At 43.3% G+C, this 13,546-nt stretch overlaps 1 protein-coding gene across 7 annotated transcripts in view; it reads right to left on the bottom strand.

Moving 5' to 3' along the window:
• The window catches only part of ap3b2 (adaptor related protein complex 3 subunit beta 2), a 32,982-nt gene extending 22,368 nt beyond the window's left edge, over window positions 1–10,614 (bottom strand). For all 7 annotated transcript variants that reach the window (XM_084060765.1, XM_084060768.1, XM_084060767.1 and 4 more), the window contains exons 1-7: window positions 9,218–10,614; window positions 4,723–4,798; window positions 3,130–3,204; window positions 1,954–2,049; window positions 1,640–1,800; window positions 773–839; window positions 339–521 (exon numbers count right to left, since the gene is read on the bottom strand). In XM_084060765.1, the coding sequence (XP_083916891.1) occupies window positions 339–521; window positions 773–839; window positions 1,640–1,800; window positions 1,954–2,049; window positions 3,130–3,204; window positions 4,723–4,798; window positions 9,218–9,528 (969 nt within the window). In that variant the 5' untranslated portion in view covers window positions 9,529–10,614. The remainder of the gene's footprint in view (window positions 1–338; window positions 522–772; window positions 840–1,639; window positions 1,801–1,953; window positions 2,050–3,129; window positions 3,205–4,722; window positions 4,799–9,217) is intronic.
• Window positions 10,615–13,546: the final 2,932 nt, after the last annotated feature.

Genomic DNA, 13,546 nt, shown 5'->3' with positions numbered 1-13,546 from the left:
GGGGGCGTGGCTGGTAAAATGAATATCAAATATCTAAATACTGAATAAAGCAACTTAAAAACGGTCTGGAGGGCTCACTAAAGCCTGAGTAGACCATAAAATGACCAAAAGTTTTTTTGAAAGTGAAATATCCCTTTAAGTGCATTTCCTGCAAAAACAAGCAACCAAGAGTATACCTAGCGCTAAGGTAAAAGTGCTATATCAGCTACCTACTTTCTTAAACAGATGAGACTTTATGTACAGTACTTGAGTAAATGTACGTAGTTACTTTCCACCATTGGATGTGTTGGTGAGACAGGCTGAATATACACACACATTAGAGTTAGGGCTATACTCACATTCATGTTGGGGTTGAGGAACTGTGTCCTAGCATAGCGTGTTAGCATGTTGATGATGACCACCTGCCCCCACTCCTCCACGTCTATCAGCAGGTTGCACAGCTTACGGTAGTTCTTATGGATCAGTTCATTACGCTCAGGACACACCTCCTCAAACGCCATGACAACACTCCCAGCCACCAGCTACGACGCCAACGCACACGCACACGCGCGCACACACACACACACACGCACACGCACACGCACACACACACACACACACACACACACACACACACACACCCTTCTAAATGTTAAAGCACTTTGACTGCAAATGAGACTATTATAATCTATCAAAATCTAAAAGGAGGTATCGTTTCACATACTTCACTCCATTGCCAAGGATAATACTGTAAATGAACGATGAAGTAACAGTCCAGTTTGAATGAACCCACCGTGGTTTTGTCAGCTAGGAGTTTCTCAATGACCTCTATGAGCTGGTCCTTCTGTTCTGGGTCCAGACTGAGGAGAACACATAGGGACACATGAAGGCATTCTGCAGTACATCCATTGTATTATGTTTCATGCTTTCTTTTACACCAGGGGTCTTCAACAGGGTGTCCGGGACCCCTAGGGGGTCCTCAGAGATACTGCAGGGGGGGGCTGCCAAAATCTTTGTGTGATAGGGACTTTATTTTTTAATTTTTACATTAACCACTTGAACCCTCGCATCCATATTCTGGGGGGAACATTAGCCGAAAATAGCAGATCTACAAGCTTGTGGATCGGCTATTTTCCACGAAGAGGTTTGGTGTACAGGGAAAAAGAGCAGACCGTAGACAACCACATGCCTCTTCCAATACACAGTTGACACGACGTGTTGTGAGCTTGTAGATCAGCTATTTTTGGCAAAGAGATTTAGAGAGTGCTAAAAAGACTGTATCAAGTACGTTCTTTACAGGTGCGTTTTACCAATTCTAAAGGGTTTAAGCGGTACCGGATATGCAGATCAGCAAAGGTGAATTCATCCCAGTGTATGAAGGAGGACAATTTCACAATGAATTAAAATCTCTGCGATACGATTATTGTGAGCGTTTTTTTATCACGATAAACGATAATAATGATTATCGTCCCATCCCTAGTTGACAGCCACTTCTTTTCACCTGACAGTGAGGAGTTTCCCATAAAATGAATGCTTGGAGATTCCACCTATCCTCCCCAGACCCTCCCACCCCCATATGATCTAGCCCACCCCTTCCCGCACACTGATCTCCAGATTACCTGTATAGTTCATGTATTATCTGATCAGATCTCCAGGTTACCTGTATAGTTTAGGGATGGCATGGGCAGCAGTCTTCCGGACATAAGGAGACATGTCTGAAGCAGCTTCTTTGATGGCCAACATCATGATAGGGACGATGATGGTCACTCTGATACTGGACAGAACCCTCAGGGCACTGGCCCTGATCAACTGGTTTGGATCCTACGGGTAAGACAGAAAGGAGCCGGAGGTGTCATTCACTGCAGACGTTTTCCCTTTTTCTCATTTGTACGTAATATATTGTTTTGTATTTGTTGATGACATGTATTATTGTGTTATTATTGTTTTATGCTATGTTGATGAATTCTCCATTACCTTCAGTCCTCTCTGGAATGTAGAAATGGAGAGAAGAGCCAGGTCCTGTTGTTCCTCTGCATAACGCACCAAATACACATACACCAACTTCTTCACCTACAGAGAAATACAGAGAGAGAGAGAGAGACATAAAGCGACGTTATTGTTTTTGTCTCCGCCAGCCGAAGGTGTGGCCAAGACTATGTTTTCGCCCCTGTCCGTTCGTCCGTGTGTGTGTCCGTCCGTCTGTGTACAGCTAATCTCCGGCACCGTTGGCCCGGTCGACGTGAAACTGTGCACACACACTAAAGGCCAATGAAAAACCTCTGCCCCAATTTTTTCACATCTGCCTTTTATCGCGCCACCAGGACGGCGTTTTTTTTTTATGTTACTCCGACAGATTTTGTCCAAACATCACGCAAATCTGTACCCATTATTTCTATAGTCATGTGATCAAGACGGATCTGTACGGCGATCTTTCATATTGTTTCCTGATTGGCTAAGATTGCCATCTACATTTTGCAGGAGTGGCTCGTTTTGAACAAAATGCCTAAAATCATGAACGCAGTAACCGATTGCCATGAAACTTCACTTTGGCCTATTATACAGTATACATTATCTAATAGCCATGTCATCAAGACGGACCTGTCTGATTTTTCATATTTTATCCTGATGACTGATGGCTAAGTTTGACTTCTACTACCTGACCTGGCGGAGACCTGTGCTCCGAGAAGCACATTTTTCTAGTTTGAAATGAGGTCCATTTGTCACTGCAAATAAAGGCATCAACCTGTATGAATGAGGCATCACAAATGTATAGTTTGATGCGAAATATTCGCCGACACATTTTTGGATCGTTTATTCATCACGCTCCAAGGATGTAAGGACCTTTATGGTATACAATGGCGGTAATGATGATGATAGAACTGAAGTGTGTGTGTGTGTGTGTGTGTGTGTGTGTGTGTGTGTGTGTGTGTGTGTGTGTGTGTGCGTGCGTGCGTGCGTGCGTGCGTGCGTGCGTGCGTGCGTGCGTGCGTGCGTGCGTGCGTGCGTGCGTGCGTGCGTGCGTGTGCGTATGCGTATACTGTATATATATATGCGTATGCTAAACAAAACTAAACTACATCGAAAGACATCAGCTGCATGAGAACCATCTGAAAAGAAACGAACCAGATTGAAATCAATGTTCTCACTGACCTCAATGTTCTTGCAGGCAACGTTCTTCACGACTGCAGGGAACAGATCTGACGCATTCTTCCCTCTGGCTATCATCTGCGGGCAACACACACACACACACACACACACACACACACACACACACACACACACACACACACACACACACACACACACACACACACACACACACACACACACACACACACACACACACACACATACACATGCATGCACGCATACATCATGCAGTTTTTACTCTGTCTTTTTTTTTTTCAAAGAGTGGACAAAAATAGATGTGGCCCTCTGGATTTCAAGTTGGTAGTCGACAAAATTGTACTGAAGGTCCACAGCACAAAATGGACCCATTAAAATCCCATCAAAGCCCCTTTGACTAATTAAGGTAATTCACACTGCATTTCTAAACTATTTTAACCTCATTTCATATTAATCTATGACTTAAAATAAGCCCTGGAAATACTTGGAAATCAGAGACCGGGGTTAACGTCTTTAGAGCGCTTACAGCGGCATCTTTGATTGGACAGTGAACTTTCCATTGCTTTTGTTCTAACCTTGCCACTAGTTAACACTAGTTATCTTCACCTAAGTGTTTTTGGGACATACCCCTGCTCCAGAGAGGGTTCAGGATTCGGAAGCCCTGGGCTAAGGGTGGGGATATCCCACATTCAAAGTTGTAAGTGTGAAAGCCCAATAACAGAGCTGTAAGTCCTGGGCTAACGTGAGTCTTAACCCATGGCTAACATGGCCTTAGCCCACACATAGTGTGAAAAGGTATATTGTGTTGTCTGGTACAGTTCAGAGCTGACTTGTGTGGAACTACAGCCGGGCTGCTGTTGTCAAAAAATATTTTAAATTAAGATACGTATAATTAACACATGGGGTGCCAAAACCGTATATATACGGTTTTGCAAAAGGTGCAAAAAGTTTCATTTTTTCCCACACGGGAGGGGCTAGAGCAGCTCTGGGAGTACCCATTGTGATCCTGAGAAGGATAGGCCAGATGGATCACCGGAAAAAAAAACATGGCTCCCCATCCACTTCCTGTCTATTTCCTTCTTTAAAACGTCTGTATCTCCGAATCTGTTTCCGGTGGGGAAAACCGGTCAGGCGCGATGCGCGATCCTTCCACGTTGTAACTCGCGAGTGAAATGTTATCGTTCCAGGATGTAGCCAGGGTCATCGCGCTACATGAATGCTTTTTTTGTTTGTTTGTTTACGTGGATTTGCTCGTCGTGGAGTCTAGAGCTTTAAACAGCAAAGCGCAGTCAATGGGGAGAATGCTGGCACCCACGGTAAGTTGTTATTAAAACATTCAGGCACCCAATGTGTTAAACACTACTCTTTTCCTCCCTGTAACCTCCTCTCCTCCTTTGTGAAGGAATAATGAAGTACAAGAGCTTCAGAAGAAGTAAAGAGACACGCAGGATTAATATTTAACAGCTAACTGCAGTTTCCATCTGAAATCCGGAGCTACTATATCTACATCTCTGTCTAAAGCTCTACTTTTAGGATGTTATACTATATATAGTATAGTGTATCATGAATAATTACAATTATATATTTCATAGTGCTGGATATGAGCCTCATACTTACAGCTACAATCCGCTTCATAGCCTCCAGTTTCAGAGAGTCCTTGTTGCTGTCCAGCATCTCTTTCAGGTCATCATGTCTGGAAAAGGGGAGCATGATTGTATAAATGTACTGATGACATGTGCCTCACTTCGGAAATGTTGTTATAGTTCATATAAATAATGTTGGCATTTAATAGCGTGGCAGCAGAAGGAATGGCCATAGTGTAGCGGCTTGGTCTCCTAAGGGGCCCGTTGTAATTTGCCGGCCTGAGGGCATTATAGTGAATTCACCGGACACAACATGGTCAGATTGGCTGATAATTCCTTTTGCTTTCTGGGCCACCTGTTTCTGCCAGAGGGAGCACAAGTCTGCTCCAATTATCTTGGAGGAGACTTTCACAATTTCATTTAGGCTATTCCTGTTCTTCCCAGACAACCCAATAAACCAGCAAATAAATGATTAAGAAGACTTTCAATTAATGTTGGATGAAAAATTATACCTAGACAAAATAGTCTCACTGACACAAAAAGAGTTAAGTTTCCGCATCAAGTGATTTTTTTGTTGTCCACACGCTTCAACTCTGTTTACATCAAATTTGTACACTGTTCCCAGACTAGTGGGCAAACCCCCAGAGTTGGAATTGAAACTCGTTTCTGGGTTCTCTTACAGCATGCTGTTCCTATTAAGGGCCCAGTAGAAGTCGCTATTTCACCTTCTGCAGAGCAGTACTCGTTGCAGTAAAGATTACTCTCAATAGAAGTGAACAAGGTTTTGGGCGGACTGTACACTTGATTTTATTATCGTAGTAAACATTTTCATAAACACCTTATGTTTTCAATCGCTAGTTTAAAGTATTTTTTAAATCATCATGATTATGCATTTTAGTAAATTATGGTCCCATTCATTTTATTAGTAATGACAAAGAAGGGTATGTTTCTAGGGCTTTTACTGGTTCTACCGAGTGAAGACCCGCCCTCGCTGCGGTTGCAGCCAAAAGCAGTCGTTTTTAGTTTCATTTCGGGACCGGAAGTTCAAAGATGGCGGATTTCAATTTGCCAAAAAGTGGCTTCAAAACGGTCTGTAGAAATCAATGGGGCTGGCTTTGTCCATTTATTTTACAGTCTATGTCCTAGATGTGTTGACAATTTGAACATCGATGGTTGATTGGCTGTCTCATTGAGGCAGGAAGGTCCCACTGTGATTGCATCTGTTGTGACACCTGTCCACTCTGTGGTCAACAACATGGATGCAGACGCATGCAGAGGTGTGTGTGTGTGTGTGTGTGTGTGTGTGTGTATGTGTGTGTGTGTGTGTGTGTGTGTGTGTGTGTGTGTGTGTGTGTGTGTGTGTGTGTGTGTGTGTGTGTGTGTGTGTGTGTGTGTGTGTGTGTGTGTGTGTGTGAATAATTGACTTCACTCTATCAGACAAAGAATCAATTCACAGCATTATCAATTATCACATGACAGCTGATATGAAAAGCCAGGTAGAAAAGGATTATTTTCGGATTCAAGCAGCAAGTCAAAGATAGTATCTCTGTTACTAATCTATGTCTGAAAAGATGATGTGTTCCTGTATATCTCAGTGTGTAGAGCATGACTGTTAACAGTGCCTGTATCCCAAGCTAGCCACAGGTTAACTCCCACCATTGCTTTCCCTCCTGTGCCTCTCTTTCAGGGTCTAATTATCTATCTCCCTCAAATGGCTTAAATTAATAGAAAAACAAATACAGTATTACCTATACTTGTTCTTCAGCATCCAGACATACTGCACCAGTGGTTCATGTCTCTTCTAGATACCAGTGGTTCATCTCCTACTGTAGATTGACATACCAGTGGTTCATCTCTCTTCTAGATTGACATACTGTAGGCCTACTAGTGGTTCATCTATCTTGTAGACTGACATAATATATACCAGTGGCTCATCTCTAGACTAATGTACCAATGGCTCATGCCTATTCCAGACTGACATACCAGTGTTTTATCTCTCCCTGTAGAATTGTGTTGAAACAACTCACTGGCCATGATGAGGTGGTTGAATATGTAATATAAGATACATGATGAGATTAACAATATACATGATGAGGTTGCCAGTGGTTACCACTGGCAACCACTTTAAAAAAGAAATTTAGAGCATCTAATAGAGAGAGGGGAAGAGCTGTGTGCTGTCCACGGTACTTCAGCCTGAAGGCTGAAGTAGCAAGGCAACAGGCTGAATTAACATACTTAAATATGGTTATGGTGTTTCAAAATTCCATCCTATATGAAATCCTATCCTATATCCTATATGAAAATTGCCTTGTGGGTCGACGGTAGGTCTACGGTAGGCTGCTTGTGACGTGGGTGTCACAAGCGTAACATGCCCATTACGGAGAAGTGGGCCTCACAAATGCGTCACACACGTTGCTTCACGAAAACGCATCACAGATGGACAGATATAGAATTCTCCATAAATGGGCTAAAAAGGGACACAGGCTGAGAGATGGGTACATCGGGTTCTCTGAGAACAAGTACAATAAGTACAACAAGTTATGGATAAACAGGCGGGGGGCATGCATCGTTCCCGACTTGCGTTGTTTCCGATTAGGCCGGTGCCTGCTTATAGTGTAACTGTAGTAATGGGTACCGTAGGCATTGCATAACCGGGTGGGGAATGCAAAACTTGTATCGTTCCCAACTTGATTTGCCACGTCTAACTATGGCAATGACTATTGGGTCACTGATGGCATACAACACATAGGTGCCTACTTCATGTGAAACTGTACTGTTAAATAAAGTAGAAATAAAAATAAGAAGAACTAGAGAGGTTCACAGTGGAGTGCATACTGTATCTCCGCTATGAAGTGTGGCCACTGGCCAGTCTATGACATCAGTCAACTACTACGTATGACTCCCTATAAAATGTGTAAAAATGTATGGTACTTGGCCTTGGCGTGCACATAACATTTGGCGCTGATCGGCCCAGCGATTCGCAAGATTAGTCCTGGACAAACAGACAGGGGAGGAAACATAATCTCCCCCGGCCTGGCGGAGAAAATAAAGCATATAAAGAAACTGCCAGTGATGTGAATACGCAAATTGAAGATGAGACTTCTACACTGCGGTCAAAAAGGTTCAGTAGTTCTGTAGAAAGGTTTTAAAGTCACAGTAATGCATGCACATGTGAATCAATTCTTTTTTTTTTTTTTTACTTTGTTTATTGGGTTTTTCCACAGCAGGATTCACATGTGAATCAATTCTAATGTAAAATCTGTGTAAGCGTAATTGTAAATCAGTCCCTGTATGCTCCATCACAGGGTACTTTATGGTCAGTAACATTGTTGTGAAGTACGTTCCCTCTACCTTAAGGAAAAATGACAGTCCTATTGTGTCACTGTCACAATGAGACATGCTGTAACTGTACACCTGCAGCAGGTGTCCTGTGTCTCTGTCTCGATCTAACCCTGAATTATTTAACTAGCAGGTACTACCAATACCACTGGTGCTGCTCAAGTTACTTGGACTCCACGTCAAGAAGTCAGCACCATACTGTCTCTTTGCATGTAGGCCACTGATTAACGTTTCAACTGATGTATATACAGTAGTAGATTATCATTTCCAGCTCCTTGGTATTATTTTAATCAATACTGTGTAAGTTTCAAACTTTTCCTCTGTTTTTGTTTTGTTTTCACTTTGAAACTATATTGTATTGTAGTTTTAATGAATAATTTAGAATGAGTGGAATCGTGCTGTTCCTAAGAACTAGATGTCCATTTGCTTATTTTATAGACATATATTTGATTTACATTTGTTGGTGAAAGGATATCAGTGGAGTGAAGTGGGTAGCATAATATACATTTCACGCCTTCCGCTTTGCTACTTTGCAGTACATAATGCAGTACTTTGTTGTTATAAGAGTTGGCAGTATGTTTTATTTCTTCTGTGCAATTATTGGACTTGGTGATCCAAAATTGTCATAACTTTAATATTTATGGATCATCATTTATGGAGAGAAACATTTCTAGGAAACAGATATTTAATGCTGATGACACTCCTAGGAGAGATAAACAGTTGTTGTTGCACGGCTGTCAAGGCTGAGTGAAAATGATTTCAGTCTGCTTCTGTGAGAGCAACATATTATATAAACACCTTTTCAGAAACATGACTGAATGGGTTTCAAATTCAATATGAGAAGAAGGACTAATGTGTCCTTACTATCATTACTTATTCACCCCCCCACCCGCCCCCCCCCCATAATTGACAAAGGCCACATTTCTCACTGGTCAATTAAGTATGACTATTTTATTTGAGGTTGTATTTGTATACACAGTAACATAACCAGTGTTAATTTAACCCATACAGGTCAATGGGTTTCTACTTTGATGAGTCTCTATCATACTCTAACTATGGAGCTGAATCTTACTCTCTTGTACACATTGTTAGTCAATGTGGAAAGAAATTTTCAGCTGGATAATTTTTGTGTACTGTAGGGTTTGTGGATTTATGCAGGCCTGGGTTCCAGCTCTGTCTCTATATCCTACCGCAGTGGCTGAGTACTGTTAATGTCTCCGCTGAGCCCGCCTTCTCCTCCATCTTCTCCCGTTGTCTCCTGATCTCCTCCGCTTCCTCCTCCAAACCCTCCTCCGAACCCTCCTCCTCCACCTCCTCCTACAGGCCGGAGCTGTCGTAGTTCGTCGGGCTCGTGCATTGCGTTGTACCAGTTCTGCTGGGCATTGTCTGGCGACAGAACAGGGCTCTTGTCCTCATCTGTTCCCTGGACGTGGCTCTGCACTGTCTTCACCATGTTCGCCGCGCTCGCTGGCAGCTGCATCAGCCTCTGCATGGGAGTCATCTTTGAAACTTTCTACTGCCAATGAACTAAGTTCGGCAATCCTTTGAAATGCGTCAATAAGGTGCTCAATTCAGAAAACAAGGTTTATACACCGATGGTCATGTGGTCAAGGCTAGTGTAGATATACAGGAAAAAGCATGTGTGAAGCTCATCGAAGAAGTCCTCTCGAGCAAGTAGTGTACAGAGTCACACCTCCAGAGACATTCTAAACTGGGTTTTGAGGGTTCCTGCTGATGGTGGAATGGTTAAGATTCCTCCTCCAAGCGTGCATGTAAGGCCACCTTAGCTGACCCTATCGGATATCGTCAAAGCCTTCCTCCTGGTCCCGCCTTTCCCTGTCTGCCTCTTTCTTAACAGTCTAAATTAAAAAATAATACAAAAGGATTACCTACTCTCTTTTGGAGAGGACGGAACACGATATTCATTTGAACCCCATCTAAAACATAGCAACCTGTAGAATCCAGGGTAGGAGTAGGGACAGCAGTTCAATGTAGCTTGTTGAGTCTCTCAGTTGTTCCAGTGATCCAAGAAATGTGTAGAGGTCTCATGCGTGAAATCCTCCCGGCTCCGTCTCGGACACACTTTGTCACACAATCCTGTCTCCTGTTATGAGCGTTCTTCTGCCTTCAGCTGAATGCATCCAGTGTGTGAATTTCTTAACACTGATGTTGTCTTCTACGGTGACGTTTCCCACGATGCTTGAGTGGTTATGAGCCTGTTGACAGCAGGGTTCGTCAGTCAGTATCCACAAAACGTAGACCGCAGTGGAGCCTCGTAAGGACTGTGGCTGCAGGAGCTGTTCCAGGAACTGCAGCTTATTTTATGGTCGCTCTTGCCCCAAGTCACCCTGGACAACAGCATCAGCCAACTGTGTAAAATGTATCAGATGAAATGGAACCAGTGAGGCGACGGTGAGCTCAGTGTGAGGAGAGGAGGGGAGAGAAAGAGAGAGAAGGAGAGAGAGGAGGGGCATGGAGCTTCTGTTTGTCTCCTCTCTTCTTCCGTGCATTCTCCTCTGAGGCGGTGTTATTCCTTCTAATACTCCTGTCTCCGTCTGTCTGTCTCCCTCTCAATGTTTGGAGCTGGTATGTGTTCTAAGCTCTGCTACACAGTGATGATGATGACACAAATGCATAGTTGCCTCCCAGTCGCCACGTTAGCACCCCCACATCCTCCACCCACACACACCTCCCTCCTCTCTCTCTCTCTCTTTCTCTCTCTCTCTCTCTCTCTCTCTCTCTCTCTCTCTCTCTCTCTCTCTCTCTCTCTCTCTTTCGCAGCGATGACACATAAACGCAGAGCTGCCTCCCAGTCACCACGTTAGCACTCGCCACATCCTCCATCCATCTGCCACTCCCACTCCGAATGCAATCGAACAGTGCACATTGTGATTACACAGTGGACATACTAACCACTCATTTACCAATGCACCCCTATCAAATCTTTATTCTGTTCTGACATGACTCAGCTTTCATACATACTGGTTTCCTCATGGGGATCTCTCTCTCAGCTTCTGTCTTAAGCTTATTTCTCTTGCTCCCTCTCTCACTCCTGTCTCTCCTTCTCTTTTCCTGTCTCAATCTTTTCTTTCTCCTCCTCTCTTTTTCTGCCTCTTGTTCTCACTCTCCTTCCCGATCTCTCTCTTTCTGTCTGCTTCTTTCTGTCTGTCTGTCTCTCTCTCTCTCTCTCTCTCTCTCTCTCTCTCTCTCTCTCTCTCTCTCTCTCTCTCTCTCTCTCTCCCCTCTCTCTCTCTCTCTCTAGCTCCTGTCTTCATTCATGTTGACTTAAAGGGAGATCTCAGCCTGAAGCAGTATTTACTCGGTTCTGCTCCTGTGAGCTTTGACGGTGGTTCAGTCCTGTCTGGTTTGTCAACACGAACAATAGGGCAACTATTCCAACCTGTGATGTCACCAGGAGATGCAGCCTGGCAGCTGTTCCATTAACAATGAACTGGAGGCAGAATTAATGGGCAGAGTGACAGTATTGTACTCAATGTGTCTCGGGAGAATTTGGCCACATTTTCAGCTCGTGAAAACATCTCACCGCAGGGCAAACAAACAGACAGAAATACGCACATCATGTTGACAAGCAAACATGCGACTTGTTTGTAATACAAAAGAACGGGAGGTCTACTAATGTACCTATGTAAGGCTCCAGTACAATCCTTTGGTACAATTGTTTAACCCATTAAGATCGGGAAAGCCTATACGTTGTTATACCTTTAAAACCGGGAAAGCATCTGTGTCATTTTAGATGTTGCTATGTATATAGCAACAGGATTTTTTTCAAATGATTGGTTTGATCAGTGTTGCATGGTGACCAAAGAATGAACTGGCCAGACAACAACTTTGAGCTTCCTTCTCTCTAGAAATCTAGTGCAGAGGTTTAATGGTTGGGATTGGGATTAACTACAGCAATTGCAAACATATTTCCAAATCAAATGATTATATGACAGTTATTCAAATCATGGTCTGAATAAACATAAACTCGTCAAATACACACATGTACTGTGAGTTTCCTGCTTTAAAAAAAGGAGACTTATCATAGATTCTGAAGGCCTAAACACAGTCATACTGTGAGAATCTGCAGCTATGTGGTACATTTCTCAGCACTAATGCTATCAGCGAGGTTGTGCTAGGCATGACTATAAATAAATAATGTGAATCAACATTGTAATAAGGTCTGGGTTGAAAAACAACAAGCACTTATCCTTTAAGTGCAGTTACAGTAGTTGCAACAACTCATCATTTACTTTTTAAAATTCATAGTAGATAACGCTTATAACACTTGAATGCGCAGCACATTTCTGCCTTGCCAAAGCTGCTATTGTACCCTACAGGCTCAACTGCCAGTGTGGCGCCCCCACCGGGAGGACATCTCCATCCTACTCCTCCTGTTCAACACCCCGCACCCTTGCCTGGGATCAAAACCTTTTTCGGGATTATGATCCGGTCAGGAGCGGAAGCAACCCTACGTCACCATCAGGTGGCCGGAACCCGCAAGCCTCACCCTTCGGTCACTCCGGCCGCCATCAAGGGCATTGTAATAGGGCCTACCTAAAAAAATCCTTGATGCAGCATAGTTTAGCTTATTTTTTAAATACAAAATAAATATAAATGTGAGTGTACTTTCCGGAAACTGGAACCCACAACACCCGGAAGCCGGAAGCTTTTTTTTTTTTTTTGGTAGGCGTGGCCTAGACCGGATCACATGGGCCATTTAATAACGAATACCAGGCTTTCCTCTGAGGCAGAAAGTCTGGTGATGCGAGGTTAGCGCGCCACCCCAGCCCGTAGGAGTCACTAGTGCAGCGATAAAGATCCCGCCCGCTTCCCTCCACCAAACATGGACAATTATAGATGCTCGGCCAAGCCGGATGCAACAGATGGAGAGATACATAGATAAATGGTGCCACCCGAGCGGCACCATTTTATTGGATTCAACCAACAAATCTCCAATAAAAAGACCACTCCCATTGATCAGTAGGCTACTACTGCCCAGAGCATTCAGTGAGCAGGCTCCCCCTGCTGGGCAAAAGGCTTTGGCTCACTTCGGGACTGTGACCCTGGCCACCAGACTACTGCTACATTCTAACCTAACAGCAGTACTACAATTATTTGAACACTTTAATTACTAGTTACTTTGCAGATATACATTATTATATTATAAAACACACATTAACCACTTTAGCCCTATTTTGTACATAGGCTATTTGAAAACAGCCGATCTACAACGCGTTGTGAGCTTGTAGATCTGCTATTTTCAAACATTTTAGAACTTTTTACTTTTGGTACTTTAAGTATATTTTGATGCCAATACTTTTGTACTTTTACTCAAGTAACATTTTGAACACAGGCCTTTTACTTGTAACAGAGTATTTTTTATATTGTGGTATTGCTACTTGTACTTAAGTAAAATATCTGAGTACTTCTTCCACCACTGCCTACCAGGTACACAGCAAAATCTCGTTCAACTCTGAAAAAATGTACAACAGGGGTGAAGCTGAAACAGCACAAGG

Source organism: Gymnoscopelus microlampas (assembly GCF_963454915.1).
Source record: "Gymnoscopelus microlampas genome assembly, chromosome: 6".
Taxonomy (NCBI): domain Eukaryota; kingdom Metazoa; phylum Chordata; class Actinopteri; order Myctophiformes; family Myctophidae; genus Gymnoscopelus; species Gymnoscopelus microlampas.
This window is presented reverse-complemented; position numbering and strand designations above follow the sequence as displayed.